The sequence below is a fragment of the Calidris pugnax genome, unplaced genomic scaffold (assembly GCF_001431845.1).
Source record: "Calidris pugnax isolate Ruff unplaced genomic scaffold, ASM143184v1 scaffold82, whole genome shotgun sequence".
Taxonomy (NCBI): domain Eukaryota; kingdom Metazoa; phylum Chordata; class Aves; order Charadriiformes; family Scolopacidae; genus Calidris; species Calidris pugnax.
Genome location: NW_015090833.1, coordinates 2,740,870 through 2,757,077, shown reverse-complemented (window position 1 = coordinate 2,757,077; position 16,208 = coordinate 2,740,870). Strand labels below are relative to the sequence as shown.

The following is a 16,208-nucleotide window of genomic DNA, read 5'->3' as shown; positions in this document are numbered from 1 at the left end:
AGAGGGGAGAAAGGCACCGAACAGCATTTGTAGGTACAACAGGTGTCAGAAGGGGTGACAAGTTCTTCAATCCAACTCTGGGGCAAGAAGTGGGCTCCCTGGAGTCCCTAATGTGCACCTTCCCTTACAAGGACCAAGTCCCTGTGCAGAAGACAGGAATGTGGCCCCTCCAGAGGCAAATCCCTTCACCTCACCCGGGGGAGGCAGAGTGCTCTGCCCCCTCAGTCCCACTCTTGCCCCTGAAGTGCCCCAGACCCATCCTGGCTGCGGAGGGGTGGCCAACAGAGGCGGCTTCCCTCCTTCCTTTTGCTCTTTTTTGGCAGGGAAACTCTTAAACAAACAAATGAAGAAACACTGAGGATTTAAGTAAACAGATGAAGATTTATCTGACAGGCAGCCTGAGCCTTTCCCTGCCCCCTTCCCTTCCCACAGGGCAGGGTGCTGCCTTGTGCTCTCACTGGGAAGCCATCTACCAACGGTACTTGTCCCAAGCCCCAGCTGTCACCAGCAGCCCCTGGGACCCTCCTGTCATCCCAGGCCACAGCCAAGCTCTGCCTCAACATCAGAGCTCTACAGTCCAAAACATTAGGATGAAACATAGACATTTGATCTGTGGGCAAAGCAACTTAGGAAGCCCCTCACATGGAAGCTTGTCTGTTCAGCCACCAGGCACTCATGTACAAGCCACCTCTCAGCTAGAGCCAGCGAGACGGCCGGGGGCCAGCTCTGGCCTGTGGCTGGAGGCCACACCATGGCCTGAGCCCTGCACCGAGGCCGGTAACAGCCCCTGTGCAGCTGAAACAACCCCTCCACGTCCCTACGGAGGGGACACCCACTGCCAGGGGCGTTCACCACGCTTCATTTTATACAAATTAGCAGCCCCTGCCTGTGGCTTTCAGACTTGGGAAAAAAGGAGGTAAGAAACAGAAGCAATAGCGTGATGTTCCAGTTTCAGTGGAAACATGAGGCTGCCCCTAGCTTATTCTGGGGAAGAGAAGAGACTGTGAAGCCCCAAATTCCACCTCACACCCAAAACTTGCTGGCTGCTGCAGTGGGAGCGTTGATACTGCAGTACAGCAATGCACAGACACAAAACCACACAAGTAAACAGGCAAATAAACGGGCATGCAGAGATGCAATCTACTGCCCGTGCTGTGAGAGGGCAGGAAGCAAACAACGGTTCATCTCCCCAGGAAAGCTGCAGCCATTGAGCACAGGCTGTTGTGCAGCACCTATCGGTTGGGACTGCTTAAGTAAAGCAAATCTGTTCAAAGAGACGGAAGAATGTCCACCCAAGAATTTGTTCTGGTTTAATTAAATCAGTTAAAGAAATTAATTTTAAAGAGGTGTTACTCTAGCTCCACACAGATAAACCCTCAGTGCTCGCCTACAGAAGCAGAGATAAAGTTGGAAGGAGGCTGTTTCTGAAGTGTTTGAAAGAAAAAGGAATGAGCTTAGGCATTAGGAGAGGGGCAGGCACGAGGGAAGGCTGAAAAACCTACACCAGGGATGCCGCACACAACAGACATGCCAAGCAGACAAAGCGACTGAGACAGACAAGCAGGCTGGCAAAGGGACAGGCACAAAAAGGAAAACAGACAACAAATAAGCCAGTTGTACTCCTAGATCCTCTGAATCAGCCCTATCCAGCCAATCACCTTCTCACTCAGGAGACACAGTCCTAAAGAAAAGCAAGTATTTTACCTAAACCAGAAAAAAATACTATGTCAAAACCCCCCATGCTCCTCTTCAGGCATATTCTTGCAGCTGTCATCATAAAATATCTCTCATTATTTGCACAAATATAGAAGAAAAACCATCCTGAAGGGTTAAATCCTTCAGCAGATGCAGAAAAGAAGGGCTTGGTGGGAAAACAGGGGTGTTCTTCCAGGATGCTCCATATCGTAAGTAACCCCTGAGCAGTCCTTGCAAAGCATTTGGGGAGATTTTTAGTCTGAAAGACACTTTACAAAAATAAATTGTAATTGAGTTTAATAATCTTCCCCTTTTCAGAAAGGGCCTGACAGATGCTGCCTAGTGCTCACTTCTGCCCCATTTCAAATATTTTTACCTTATTTGGATGAAATATATTATTTTTCTAATGAAAGGAGGTTGGTTGTTTTTTTTTTTTTTTTTTCCAAAGAGCGTATAGCGAAGATGCTTTTCCTCTCTTGTCTAAAGGAAGATGGCTCCAGAGCCTGCCAAGAAGGAAGTACATGAGCTCTTCTGTTGGTTTTTTTTTTTTCCCCCCTAGAAAATGCCAATTTACAAGGAGAGTGTTTCTTGACAGTCAAGTTGCTAATGCAACACCTGTCCTCCATTCCTGAAGGATCTTTTATTCATCTGGAAGTAGCCTGAGCAGTTCTAAGAAAGTGAGGCTGATTATTGCAAAATTCAGTATTTTCTTTTGTTTTTTTTTTTTTTTTTTTTTCCAAAGAGCTGGTTTTCCCTTCGTCCAGCTGGTGCCTTTATTAGGTTAGTGCTTGCTCCCTTTTGGGGATGGGACTGTTTTTTTCCCCGAGCTGGGAGAGACCATGCCAGCCCCTCAATCTACAAGTGCACAGTTCAGAGATTCTACTGCACAGCAAGTGGAGGAGTTGGGCCCTGCCCTCCCTCTTCCCTGATACCCCGAAATACACCTTGGGTACATTTCTATTATTTTATTTCATTTTTTGCCAGCGCACATAATGGTAAAACCCAGCCTTTCACCCCCATAATAGGTGGGCACAGCTCTAAAGGTGCCTACAGAGGCTGACTCCTGAGGAAAGAGCATAGTCTAGGGAGGAGATGATAAAAGGGAAAATGAAGGAGGCTGGAAGTTCTCTTCTGTGCCCATAGGTAAATAATTTCCTATGTTTTACCTCACAGCATCCCTTTACATATGTTTTCAATCCCTGGAGGCCAAGCCACTCTCTTGCTTTGCACTTTTATCCCACCCAATGGTACAAGAGGTCAAGTCCAGGCTGGAAGACTCTCTGCTCAAGCTTAACATCAGGTTTTGGTGTGCAGGGTCACCACCACATACAATTTGTGCTCAACGTAAAGCACCACCCCACAGAAGGGACCTTCCAAAGCTTCCTGGTGTCAAAGCCCTTGGGAAACACATGCTCTACAACCTGCTGGGCGAGGAGGGTCTAGTCAAGCATGGAGACCTTGTCTTTAACACAGTAGGTTTGCAACAAAGAGCTACACTGGACAGCACCTGTTTTCCCCAAGCATCACGCTGCCCCACCAAAAGAAAGGCAAAGGCAGCCTCCATTTCTGTAGCAGACATTGCAAATGAGAGCATCGGAGTAGACACAGACCAGGTTTTTCTATTCCTGGTTGCAGGCACCAGCCCAGCATGTACCATGCTTCCTTCCACCAGTACACAGCAGGACAGACCTTCTGGCAACCCTTCTAACAAACCCCAGACCAGGGAAAAGGAGCAGCCAGTTCCCCACTCCATTGAAGACAAAACGAAGAGAGAACATAGTTATTAAAAAGCACTTACTTTCAGAAGAATGCAAGCTGCAGTAAGGAAAGCTCATGTCCAAAATGTCTGCCTCCAAGCCAGGGCACACTGGCTAATTGACCCAGGCTGCTCCTGGAGCTCATCTCCCCCAGCTGTGCAGCCCAGGCCATCAGGGGAGAGTGGCTACAGCTGGGTGCTGGGGAGGCTCCAGGGCACAGCAGTTCATGGGGGTGGGGGGTTGTGTGAGCTGCAGGACTTATTGTGAAACCTAGTTCTCAAAGGTGACTTTCTCTGCAACTTGTTTTTGTCACATCTCTGCATTTCCCAGCCAGTATTTTTTATCATCACACGTGGAAACCGAGGCACGCTTAGAAATAAAATACTCCGCAAAGCATTATGCAGCAAAGCAGCAGGATGAGAGGGATCCTACAGTCCATCCTCTTCCTTCTGCTCCCAACACTGCTCGGTTACACCCCCGATATGCAAAAAGCAATAAAAAAATTCTTCCTGCTTCAGACAAAGATGCACATAGGAGTTATTTGTCCCATCTGGGGGTGAGGAAAAGTGGACAAAGATGATCAGGAGACATCTCTCTTAACCCCTTCCCATACTGAATTTTTTGAGTTTCCCACATTTCTCTCACAACTACTAAAAAGGGAGCTTTTATATCCTCAAATTACTGGAAAGCACCAGCCTGATACTATTTCCTTTAGGAGAGAGAGCAGAGGCTCAGGGGTCTCACTGAAGTGTGCTCCAATCCCGCTGTTCAGAGGAAGGTCCCTTCACCTGCTTTCCAAACGCTACCAAGGACCTACAGAAACCATGTTACAAACCCACTGAACTCGCTCACAGGGCTGTTGTTATTCTTCCTGTGTCAAAACAAAGCTTGATTACACAGTAAAACAGAGTACTTGAATAAGCCACATGGAAGGTAAAAGTTGCTGCTGTCTTCCTTGTTCTGCAGAAGAAAGGTTCACTGCCTGGTCATCTCTCAGCTAACGCGATGCTACTCTCAGTGCCTACTGGTCAGTGGTTAAACATTTCACAGAGCAGCTGATCTAAGAAGTTTGTTTCTAGTAAAAGAAAAAAAAAAAGGAAAAAAATTACAAGTCAGCAGTCAGGCTACACAGTTCATAAGGACCAAAATACTCACCCTGTAACTGTTGCTGTGCTGGAATGACAAGGAACACGAGAAAGAGAAATAAAACTCATGATTCATGACAATACCTGCTGGTAAGAAGGTCTGGGTTCTTCCAAATTCGCTGCTGGTAAGTTGGATCTCTTCAACAAAGTACACAAACACCCCATCAGCAGCCAGAGGCCCAGAGTTAGCTTTTTTTGAGCAACAACTGGCTATGATGGGAGTCTTCTGGGTTTCATCAGGTTGGGGAAAGGAAAAACTGTGACCTATTGAATTGGTAAAGGTTCTAAGAAGCAAAAACTAAGGGAGGGAAAAGGGCAGTTGAAGGAAACTGCCTTTTACTCTGGACCAGAAATTTTGAGGTAAATTAAGTGAACACTGGCAACATGGAGGAAAAGGGGGGAAAAATGAACCCGCAGGGATGCTTGTATTGTAAACCTCGTAAGTCACTCTGCAAGGCACATACCTCAGCAACATATTTTCCACATTTCACCAACTGCTGTTGTCCAGGCACTTTCTATTTTCAAAACCTTCTATGTATATAAAATGTACACAGGCAGGACAATACTTTTTCATCACATCCCTGCGTTCAGTCGTGTTTTCTTTTCACAAGGATTCTTGGCTTGGAGAAATGAAAAGTGCCATCTCCTAAGAAAAGACTTTCCTTTTAAACACTTTCAAATTTGCCCTGTTTTAGCTAAACGTGACGTTCTTTCTGAACGTTAAACAGTGGAGAGAGAGACGGCGAGGGAGGGACACACACACACTCACTCACTCCTGGGGAAGATATTCGTCCATTTAAGGAATGAGAAATCATCACATTCAGCAGCAGGTCTAAATACAGTAATATGAAGGTCCCTTTCACTCCCCCTGAGCAGGAAAATGTCACTGTGTACCAGACACCCAAATACTCAGGAATCAAGTAAATCCCTCATTTTTAAGAAGGGAGCCAAAGACTTCTGTTGAACAAAGATGGGACTGCAGTAGCTACGCATTAGTTGCTGTACGCCATTTCTTCCAATGGCTTGTGCAGTGCCATGGCAGGGTTATCCCCGTCACGGGACACGGCACAGCATTCCCGCCCGCAGATAAGCCGGAGGGGCCGTGGGATATCTCACACGCTCCCGTCAGCACCTCCTGCCGCCGGGGTGGAAAGGAGCCGGGGCTGCATCGCACACCCTGCAGAGCCTCCTGCTGGGAGGAAAGGGCTGGGATGGCTGTGTTTTACTCACCGGATCATACATCCATCTCAGCCTTTGCAACACTGGAGGCCACCGAGCATTGCAGGGCTGTTGGAGCTATTTATGTTGTACTTTAGATTGTACTTACACCATTCCCGACACTGCCTCCTGCTGATACAACCTAGTATTGGAGCAGCCACAAAATCAACCATCAAAGTCTTTCAGAAAACATTTTATACGGACTGAATTTCTGTAATAATGCCTTTTCCTTCCCTCTACCCCCCTGCATGCGTATTTCTCCCCAAAATAACAGCCACAGCAATCCAGTAACAGCCTGGTGTTAAATAGTGGTAACTCATATTTATTACAATTATATACAATCGTATTTTATATTTGAAATCTATACATGACCACACAGACGAGCACACTTGCTTGGTGAGGACAGTGAGACTCAGTTGTTACAAGAATTGCTCTGCTAAGAGGCTCTGATGCAGTGAATAATATAATTGGACACCACCATTTTACCAGCTGAGAACACAATGCTGCGAATGAGAGGTTTCAAAATTCACTGTTTTAATTTGTGCATAGCCCCAGAGGGGCAAAAAAAATGGCTGGACTGGGCAAGAAGGGCCAGTGGTGTACCTCAGAGCTGGAACTGTTCTCTCTTCTGTAAAGATTGCTTTGCTGAAGCAGGTGCCTGTCAATGGGTAGGTGCAGGTCTCAGCTGACAATTTAAGATGGGTTTTCTCCTCATTTAGGGAGAAAAACAGGCTGAGAACCATTGCAAAGATTCAGAATTAACCAACTATTTCAGCATCTGATATAACCTCATACATTCATTCATTCAGAGCAGCTATAAATAAAATGTTAGATGTCAAAAACTGATGTGAGCTCCTTGTCTTTGGAGGAGGAAGGGTACCATTGGGATGAGTGGGGTCAACTTCTTTTAAAGTCTTCTTTTACTGGGGAGCAATCAGTCACAAAGCCACCTGTTCTCATGGATTTTACTGTGGCCGTGAAACCTGGACTTGGTCCCTAGGAAGAGGCCACTTTGATCAGTGTAAGCTTGTGGGGTGGAAATAGTATTCTTTGGACCCCACAGAAATTTAGTGTTTTTAAATGCTAGGTTGTTTCAGGAATTTGAGGCTTGACATAGGCCTTCAAAGAGCCAAGACTAAGATCTGGTGAGGAATTCAGGGTTAAAATGTTCTTTTTTTGGCAACAGAACATCGAGTAGTTTGAGAAATAAAAGAGAGGGTTATTTTGGGAGATGGAGAACTGGTTTGAGCTTTATGTGGGGATTAAAGGTTTGTGAAATCAAATTGCTCAGGACAGATTGGTGTCTGCAATTGGATAGAAGGACCCTGGGATGCAGCAAAGAGGCTGACTGGTTTGGGAGAGACAGTGTTTTTGTAAGAGGACTTATTCTGTAGCTGTGGTGCATGATAAGGCGATTGGTCTTCCAGCCTAGGCAGTGACCCCAGCTCATGGGGAGAATGTGGGTCTGGGAGGGGAGAAGAAGCCACTGCAACACTGCAAAGCCCTGTGGTGAAACAGGGCCCACCTTGTTCACTGGGCAGTCATGACCCCTCTCAAGGTCAATCATGGGACAATCACTGGAGGGCATGGTGGCACTTCTCTCCACAAAATGGGAGAGGCACCAGGGACAGTGCAGGAGGCTAGGGAAGATGTACAGCAGCAGCAGCAGCAGCCAGGGCACCTTAGTCAATCTCATTCTCGTTGCTGGCCCCCTCAGGTCTTCGTAGCTTTTCCACCTGCTCATTAATCTGACCATCCCCTCCTCGCCGGTCCTCAGTCTGGACACCCAGACATTCCTCCTCATCCACATGGCTAACATCATCATCCTCATCGTCCTCTTCCTCCTCTTCATTCCTTTTGGTTTCCCTTTTCTCCTCCTCACCCTGCACCTCCATCCGCACTTGGCTCTTGACGTCGATCACTGCCTTGTTGCCCTCCTCCGTGCTCAGCAGATGGCAGCTGACCTTTGAGCCCTCAGGGCTGTGGTTCTCCTTGACTGGAGATGAGGTGGTAGACTCGTTGCTGACGGGTGAGATGTCACTGCTGCTATTATGGTTGGCAACAACAGGGTTGGAGGGCGAGCTTGGCTTCACTGGGATCTGCCATGATGGGATCTTAGGAGCTGAAGGGGAGGGAGGAAACTGCCTCCTTGGAGGGGAAGAGGGGAAGAAAAGGAAAGAGAGGGGCTTTTAATAAAAACACCAATGGTATTTGCACTGGAGAAGTCATGTAAAGCAGGACTGGAACTGCAAGTCTCCTTTGCCACAAATGAACAAAACCAAAGCCACCTCACTTCTTCAGCCAGAATCTCAAAGTGCATTACAAGCACCTGGTAATCAAGTCTGCACACAAGGGAAATACCACAGTTGGGCAATCTGAAGTACTAAAATGATCTGGTTTGGCCAATTTCACAGAGCAACCTAGCACTCAGGAATACTTCCTCTGGAAAGACATGGGTGTCCCTTTATAAAACAATCACTAATTAATTGGTAAAGAAAATTCCCACTGGAGCAAGAAGTCAGACACACCAGGTCCTTGTGCCTGAGCCAAGGAATTTCACCACCTGGCTCTCTCCTCCTTTGTGATACACAGCTATTGCGTTCTGGCTCATTACAATCCAGAGCCTATGTCCTAGTCCCAGCAAGCACTTTACATGTTTGGGCCAGGTCCTGGCTGCTGCAAACTGGTTCAGCTTCTCTGACTTAGTCATACTAGTTTGCACCAGCTGAGAAAGCTGGCTGCTCTGTTCTCCAGTCCTTTCCAGGTGGGCTTTAAGGATTTGATAATGGCAGGCTAATACCCAGCCCTAAAAGGAGAATCCAAGTACCAAAAAGGTAAGTGCAGTGGGGAGCACTGGTGTCATCCATCGTGAGGAGCAAAGCAAAAAACCATGTCCGATCTATCCCCATCCATCCTTGCTTGCGTACGTGAGAAGTGGGAGTATGATGAGGTATGAGATCAAGCTCTGAAAAGGATGCTGTGTGGCAGGGAGTCCTCATGCCCCTCAGGAGCTGGCTGGTGCCATGGACAAGACCAGAGTCTGTCCTACAGTGAGTGCTCCAGCACAGCAAATTACATTTGTTTAGACTGAACGAGGAACAGTAGTTGCTCTCACTTCCCTCTTCCTGTTGCCACCACCAGCCATTGAAGAACTCTGCTGATCTAACCTCCATCTCCTGTGCATGCAATAAGCTATCGTCTGCATTATTCAACCAGTATCATAAATGCAATCAACAAATTCAGTCCAGAGACTTTTTTGGCTCCGGTGTTGCTGCTGCCTCCTCACTGCAGAAGCATTTACCTTATCATTAAAAAAAAACCTAAAAAAGTTTTCTTTTTTCCAAAAAGCACTTATCCCCCAGCTGCAGCTTTTCTATTGCTAAGGAGGTGTCATTAAGTAATACAGTCTACCCAGCAGTGATGTTAGTACAACCCAACTTAATAGATGGTAACTTGGTATGTGTCCTCAGTCCTCCAAAGCTTTCTGGGGTGACTTCTGGGAGGAATGGGATGTGTAGCGAGAATTTAAAAGGATACTAAGGCCAATACACTTTTCAGACTTCTGAAAAGCCCGCTTGCTGAGATCTAGAACATATCTAAGTTCAATCTCAGACTGATCTTTGAAGTTCATCTCTTAGGAAACAGATGACTAGAGAAGATTTAGTTACATGTAGAAGGAGACAAGGCAATCATATCAGAGTGAAAGGATCAATAACTGAAAACTAGACAAACTCTTCAGTTCTGTACTTGGAGAAAAAAATTCCTCATGAACTGAGATCTGATCCCTGTTCTTATGACTGTCCCCCAGGCAGGATATATATCACCCCATTTCAGACACCTGCTACACTGTAAGATGTCTGTACCAGAGATAGCTAAGTGAGAGAAACAGGCTCTCCTGAACTGCGGCTCTTTTCATCCTGGTTATGCCCTAACCATGAGCAGGTCAGCTGAACTGCATCCAGAAGTGACTCTGTGACAGAATGTAGGTGCAGATGCAGTCAATACCTCAAACTAGGTGACTGTGATCAATGGCAGAGGATTCCTCTATGGTTAAAAAAAGGGAAAAATCTTACTAATTACCCACAGTGCTCTTATGCTCTTTGATTTAAAGCAAGTTTGAAAAGCATTTTGAGACCTGCAAATAGAAAGCGATAGTGGAGTGCAAAGTGGTATTATTAAAGTACCAATAACAGGATATAGAGCTAGTTCCTGTTGGAAGTACCTTTCCTCTCCATGACTGAGAAAATGCCAGAAAGCAACCCTTTCCCCACACAATAATCTGCTCCCATATTCCATCCATACCGGTTCAGGAGAAGTCCTTTTAACGAGTAGATCTCAGATTTTAATTCATTAATATTCTGTGACTCCAGAATCCAGTTGGTGGAAGTTGTGGCCTAGAACAGGAAAAAAAAGACGTAAAGATCAAATTATGAACTGGAAGATAGTTCACAAATGTCAAATTTTTTTTATGTTATCCTCCCTCCTTTCCCATCTGGGAATTTCTCAGATCTGAGCAAAACAACTTCCACAATAAAGAAGGACCCAAGTGGATCCCACAATGATCAGAAAGAAGAATTATCTCAAGGTCCTACGATATTCAAATATTTGCTTTCTGCTCGGGGGACTAATTAATCTTTTCTCCGACATACCATGCACAACCATTGCTGAAGCACCTCAAGAGGACCTTTCTTTTTTGGTAAGAAGGAGGTCAGCACTTGTGAGGATTCAGACAAAGCTAGGTCTGCATTGGACGTTTTCTACCAATGTATCAGACAGAGAACAATAAACAAAAACTACATCATTATACACTGACCTAATGAATGATTTCTAGAGAAGAAGAACTAGAACTAGGATCCTGAAAGGCAGTGGAAGTTGCACTGAATCGGGCCCTTTAGTCTTTCCAGTGACTGCACTTAGCTGAGGCAACAGATTCAAATATTACATATTAACAACTATTTTACAACCATTTGTTCATTTCTCCTAAATCATGAAATAAAGAATCAATTATCTGCACTCTGTGGTGTTTAGAGGTGGGCTGGTAAATCGATGCCTGAAAGTTGCAAAAATGTTAGCTACTAGGTCTGAAAAATTAAGAGCTACGCTTGAGTTACCAGACTCTATCTCCAGGAAGCAGCTGGACTAGGCACCATCCTGGATATTCCAAGGCAATGAATGCCATTTGGTGGGGAAAGATGATAAGTAACCCATGGAAGTCTGGTACAGCTGCTCTTGGCACTGCAACTCAATTGCTATGGGCTATCAGGCAGAAATTGGAGTAAGGTAACAACTGAGGAGAACACGCTGTAGATATTATTTTTGTCAATCTTTCTTTTAATCCTTTGGGAACCTAAGAAATGGGAGGAACATTCTGAAAGACAGATCATGGGCTATCATTACCCCATCCTATCACTCCAGCAGCTCCTGTAGCGACGGGCTGAGCATGAAACCAAAGAACACTCATGTCTACCACTTCCCACAGTAATTTCGGCTAAAAGCCATTAGGAATGAACGCATTTGTGAGCATTGCTCCAGAGAAACTCTTAATAAATCCGCTGACAAAGGAAGCCAGGAATAACATAAAACTCCTCCTCAGCAGTTTGTACTAGATGTAGCCAGCACTGGTTGTTCCTACTTATTCTTTAATCAGACTTCAGCCAGTGCTGAGTAACCCTGAACACCTTCACAGCCAGCACTCCTCAGAGTGACTTCTGGGCTGTGAACCCAGGGAGCTGGGAGAGGCTCGGGCTGTAGTAGCTGTGATATACACAGATGCCTTCCCTTGGGATTCACACTCCCAGCCCTCAGACAGCAAGAATCCAGGAGCCACTGTTCTGGCTTTCCAAGACCTTGAAAGCTACAGCAGCACATTAACAAGGGAGTGATTTCCACTCACTGGCCTGCAAAGGACTCAAATTTCCAAAACACATATGGTGCCAGATGCCTAGGATTTAGAAATAAAATCTGACATCTGGGGCTTTTTAGCCAGTCTCTTTAAAAAACAGTTGTAGAAAATTCAAGCCTTGAATTTTTATGTACGTTTTTTAATTACTTAAAGTCCCTCTTTTTAATTTTTTACAGCATGCCAGTAGGAGTTTGAAAAGCAGATATAAAAACTTACATTACAGCTGAGAAAACACAGCTTTTATTCTTTGGTTTGTGGGGTTGCCCAAGTTTTTCTTTGTACACATGAGGTTTAGATATCATAACAATGTGTGCTACCATTTCAGTGCAGGGGGTAGAGAGGGGGGAGGAAAAACTTCTTCAAGACTCTCTAAACCACCAAGACTGTTATGCCCTTTTTCCTTCTTAAAGCTCAACATGTGGTCTTAATCTTAACACTTAAGACCTGAAAACAGTTTTCCAATTTCCGGACTGGCTCCAGGCCACTGACAGGCCACAGTTCCCAAGGAAAATTGAAGCAGAGTGTTGTGACCATAAACTGGCTTTCATGGTTGGGTTTACAGCTGTGCCACTGAGGGATTCCTACTGTACAGTGTGCACACCACATAGTCAGCTGTGGCCCACCAGTTACACACCATCAAAGAGTTTGTATGAGATTAAAGTATAGGTGAGGGGAGAAGACAACTGTTCATGGTAGACGGAAAAGATTGTCTAAGGGATTTCACAGCAAAAAGAAAAATCTCTCCCTGTACAGGGAATATTGCGAGATGACTGGGCCCTGAATAATTACAAGTTTGTGAATGAAAGAAAGACTTCATCTCTATGTGGCTGGTTCACAATCCATCCCACCTCACACGTAACCAACACTTACTAGCTGATAGAATGCTCAGGCCAATGGCTGCAAAGTACTCCGAAGATGAAAAGCACTAATTCTCATTGCCAGAGAGAAAATCAATTTTGGTTAAAAGTGGTTACTTGTAGCTATACATGTAGCAACACAAGCTAGTCAGAACTGATGGTTTTATTGCCAGGGTCAAGTCAGGAGTCAAGGGGAATGGGCCACCATGAGTCACTAATATGGTTGCGATGGGGCCACCTGTTACACTGAGGTGACCAAAATCACTGAAACAAGAAACCAAATAGTAAGAATGTTGGGCCATTACCTGGCCTGGATCTGAACAAGTGACTTAAACACAGTACTTCAAGTGTGGGCTTGGCTGAACAGGATTAGGTCATTGTTTTGACAATGTACAAAGGTACTGGAGAAATATAAAGGTGTAAATTACATATTAAACACAAATAAAACCTCTGCACAACTGGCCTTTACCTCTTTTGGTCAGTGAACTAACAGCACAATTATTTACTCGCAAATGCAATGCACAAGATACAAGGTCTGAGGCCTCAGACACACAGGCTTCATACAAAGCTATACAGCAAAGCCCTCTCAGAAGTTAGATATGTCTCAGTGAGCACACAATTAATATCCAGTGCTTTAAACAGACCACCTATGCAGAAGTCAGATGGACAGAAACTGGCTGGGGATATGACAGAGCTGAAGGCTGGATCGTGAACCTAGTAAGGTGCTTTCCATGTGCCCACAAGAGAAGCCCTGAGAAGATGGTGATGTTGTAAAGGTGAGGAGTTGGAAGTGGATACCTTGGAAGCGGCCAGTTCTTGGGTGAGCTCCTGGATTTTCTGTTGTTGCTGGATTAGCAGTTCCTGGACAGTGGCTAAAGTTGCCTGTAACTGAGTCACTGTGAGGGAAAAAGCAGGAGAGTGTTAAACTGAGATATATGCACATATACGCACTCACACACGTCCTTCCTGCTGTCTAGCTACAAAGATGCCTCTATTCCTACTATATTTAATTTATCTACGCCCGCCTGCTCACTTTAATCCATATGATTTATCTGCACTATGGGTAATCTACCTGCACTGCATCTAACCTCCAGTATTTCTAGTTTATCTTTCCATTGTATAGATGTCTATAGCCCACAGTATATCCGTCCAAAACCTCTCCCTTCTAATTATATTGGTTTATGATTTGTACATCTCTCTGAACTTATACAATGTTTGTATCATTTATCTATCTTGGGCCTCACGCAGGCAAACACTGGAGCTAGCTCCAATCTGGGAAAAGGCTGGTCTCAGGACTGACCTTAGGGTACCATGAGAAATGAAAGATGCTTTTCTTCTCACCCTCCGCTAAAAAGTGTAATTAGCATCCTCCCACTCTCAACCCACCAGCTGCTTCAACCCCAACATCTTTAACAAACTCACTGCTGAAAATCATACTTTTTTCCACCCCACCAACTGAATATACTTTGCACTTTCCCCCTTTTATTTCAAGACAACACTCTGTATTCCCCTCCTACACCTCAGCAAATACTGAAGAACTTCTGCTGGACTCAACTCTAGCTGTAGGAGAACTTTCTCTACTTTGGTACTTTATACAAAGCTTCCAGGCAGTAAACAAGCTGATAAAATAAAATAAAATTAAGAACTCTATTGGTGTGACAGGTAACAGCTAATCCAGACCATCATTAGGGCATCGGGTAATGAACAGACACCCTATAGAGTCAATAACAGAGAAGGTGGCTAAGGTCAGGGAGGCACAGTAATTACAGACTCTCCTGACCCTTCCTCGGATTTTCAGATGGAAGGTGGGGGGAAAACACCACAAAAAAGCCCCTGAAAACATCAGAGAAGCAGAAATTAAAAATGAACTTTACAGCCCTCCGAAAGGCTGTCATTTTATTCCCCTTATTAATATTCTGAGGTTGGGAGCCTTTCCGTAAAAACATAATTAATTGAGGCCGCGCCGACAGTAAACAAGCAATTTCAAATTAAACCGAAATGACGGCGGCTTCATTTGCAAATGTGAACAGATTCTCAGAGCAGATAAATGAAGTCACCACATAAAGTGGAGATGGAGGAAAGAAAAGGGTGGGGGTCTTGGCAGCATGGAGGATACAGGGAGAAAGGCTTTGAGGGGTGAATTGATGGAGTCATTAATCTTTACCTGTCTGTGTCACACTGCCACTCATCTCAGAAATGCTTGACTCAATCCTCTGAAGTTGTTTCCTATCTTCTTTTTGTCCCATGATGAGAGGAAGCAGGTATTTCTGCATGGAGTACAGAAACTTTTTTAGGAAATAGGGATATGCAAAGCGTTTTTTCTAATCTACCTGAAACATCCTCAAAGCTGACCACCTCAGCCTTTATCACAGAGCCAGTAATCATTTATCCACACACCCAGCTGAGAAAAGAAATTCCCTCTACAATAGGTGTGAAAAGAAGTTGCAGAAGAGAAGATATGAGTTCTGTGGTTACAATTTTGGGGGTATCTGGAGCATAGGGAAGACAAAGGAAAAGGAGTAGAATTAACAACAGTAGGAGAGAACGAAGGGACCAGGGCTAAAGCAAGTGAGAACGAAGCTAGCACAGGATGGGAGGCAGTTCAGGGACACAGTACACAGCCATGAAAGCTACTTCATTCTGCCCTTGCAGAGGATGGACTGGATCCAATAGGTCACAACTCTCCTCTAACTACCATGGATCCTTCTGCAGCACTGCTTCTATGAGCTTTAACAAGGGTACAACATGGCAGGCGAAAAAAATGTGAGAGAAGGATGATCTAGGATGTGGAAATAGCACCGATAATGCCTATCAATTCTTTATCAGCCTGGCTTTTGATCCATGCACACGCACTGCAGGGGCATACATACAGGATGGTTTCTGAGACAGAGCTGATCATCCAAACAGACATGTGTGGGACAGCTTTCTTTTACACTTAATAGCACTGGTTTAAGATTTCACTGTGGCTGTACACAGCTCTTCCCCTCACAAAGCACATGTTTACACTCAGACATTCTGAAAAGCAGATGACTTTTGATGACTTTCATAAACAGTTCCCTCTTAATCTTCACAGAACACACATGGACAACTATGTTGTATCCTAGCATCCTATCTTTCATATAATTTCATATATTTTCAAACTCCCTCAAAATCCCATGAAGAGCAGAGGGAATTTACCAACTGTTTCCAAAGATGTCTTACTCCTATAAAAGAATACAGGTCTCTGCTAGGGACACAATGTGCATTGAGGGTGGGGGTCTTGGCAGCATGGAGGATACAGGGAGAAAGGCTTTGAGGGGTGAATTGATGGAGTCATTAATCTTTACCTGTCTGTGTCACACTGCCACTCATCTCAGAAATGCTTGACTCAATCCTCTGAAGTTGTTTCCTATCTTCTTTTTGTCCCATGATGAGAGGAAGCAGGTATTTCTGCATGGAGTACAGAAACTTTTTTAGGAAATAGGGATATGCAAAGCGTTTTTTCTAATCTACCTGAAACATCCTCAAAGCTGACCACCTCAGCCTTTATCACAGAGCCAGTAATCATTTATCCACACACCCAGCTGAGAAAAGAAATTCCCTCTACAATAGGTGTGAAAAGAAGTTGCAGAAGAGAAGATATGAGTTCTGTGGT

At 44.8% G+C, this 16,208-nt stretch overlaps 1 protein-coding gene across 1 annotated transcript in view; it reads right to left on the bottom strand.

Moving 5' to 3' along the window:
* Positions 1–6,111: 6,111 nt before the first annotated feature.
* Positions 6,112–16,208, bottom strand: part of PEX14 (peroxisomal biogenesis factor 14) — a 70,598-nt gene continuing 60,501 nt past the window's right edge. Inside the window, exons 5-8 of the mRNA XM_014941344.1 lie at positions 15,901–16,003; positions 13,373–13,470; positions 10,118–10,209; positions 6,112–7,963 (exon numbers count right to left, since the gene is read on the bottom strand). Of these exons, the coding sequence (XP_014796830.1) occupies positions 7,498–7,963; positions 10,118–10,209; positions 13,373–13,470; positions 15,901–16,003 (759 nt within the window). The 3' untranslated portion in view covers positions 6,112–7,497. The remainder of the gene's footprint in view (positions 7,964–10,117; positions 10,210–13,372; positions 13,471–15,900; positions 16,004–16,208) is intronic.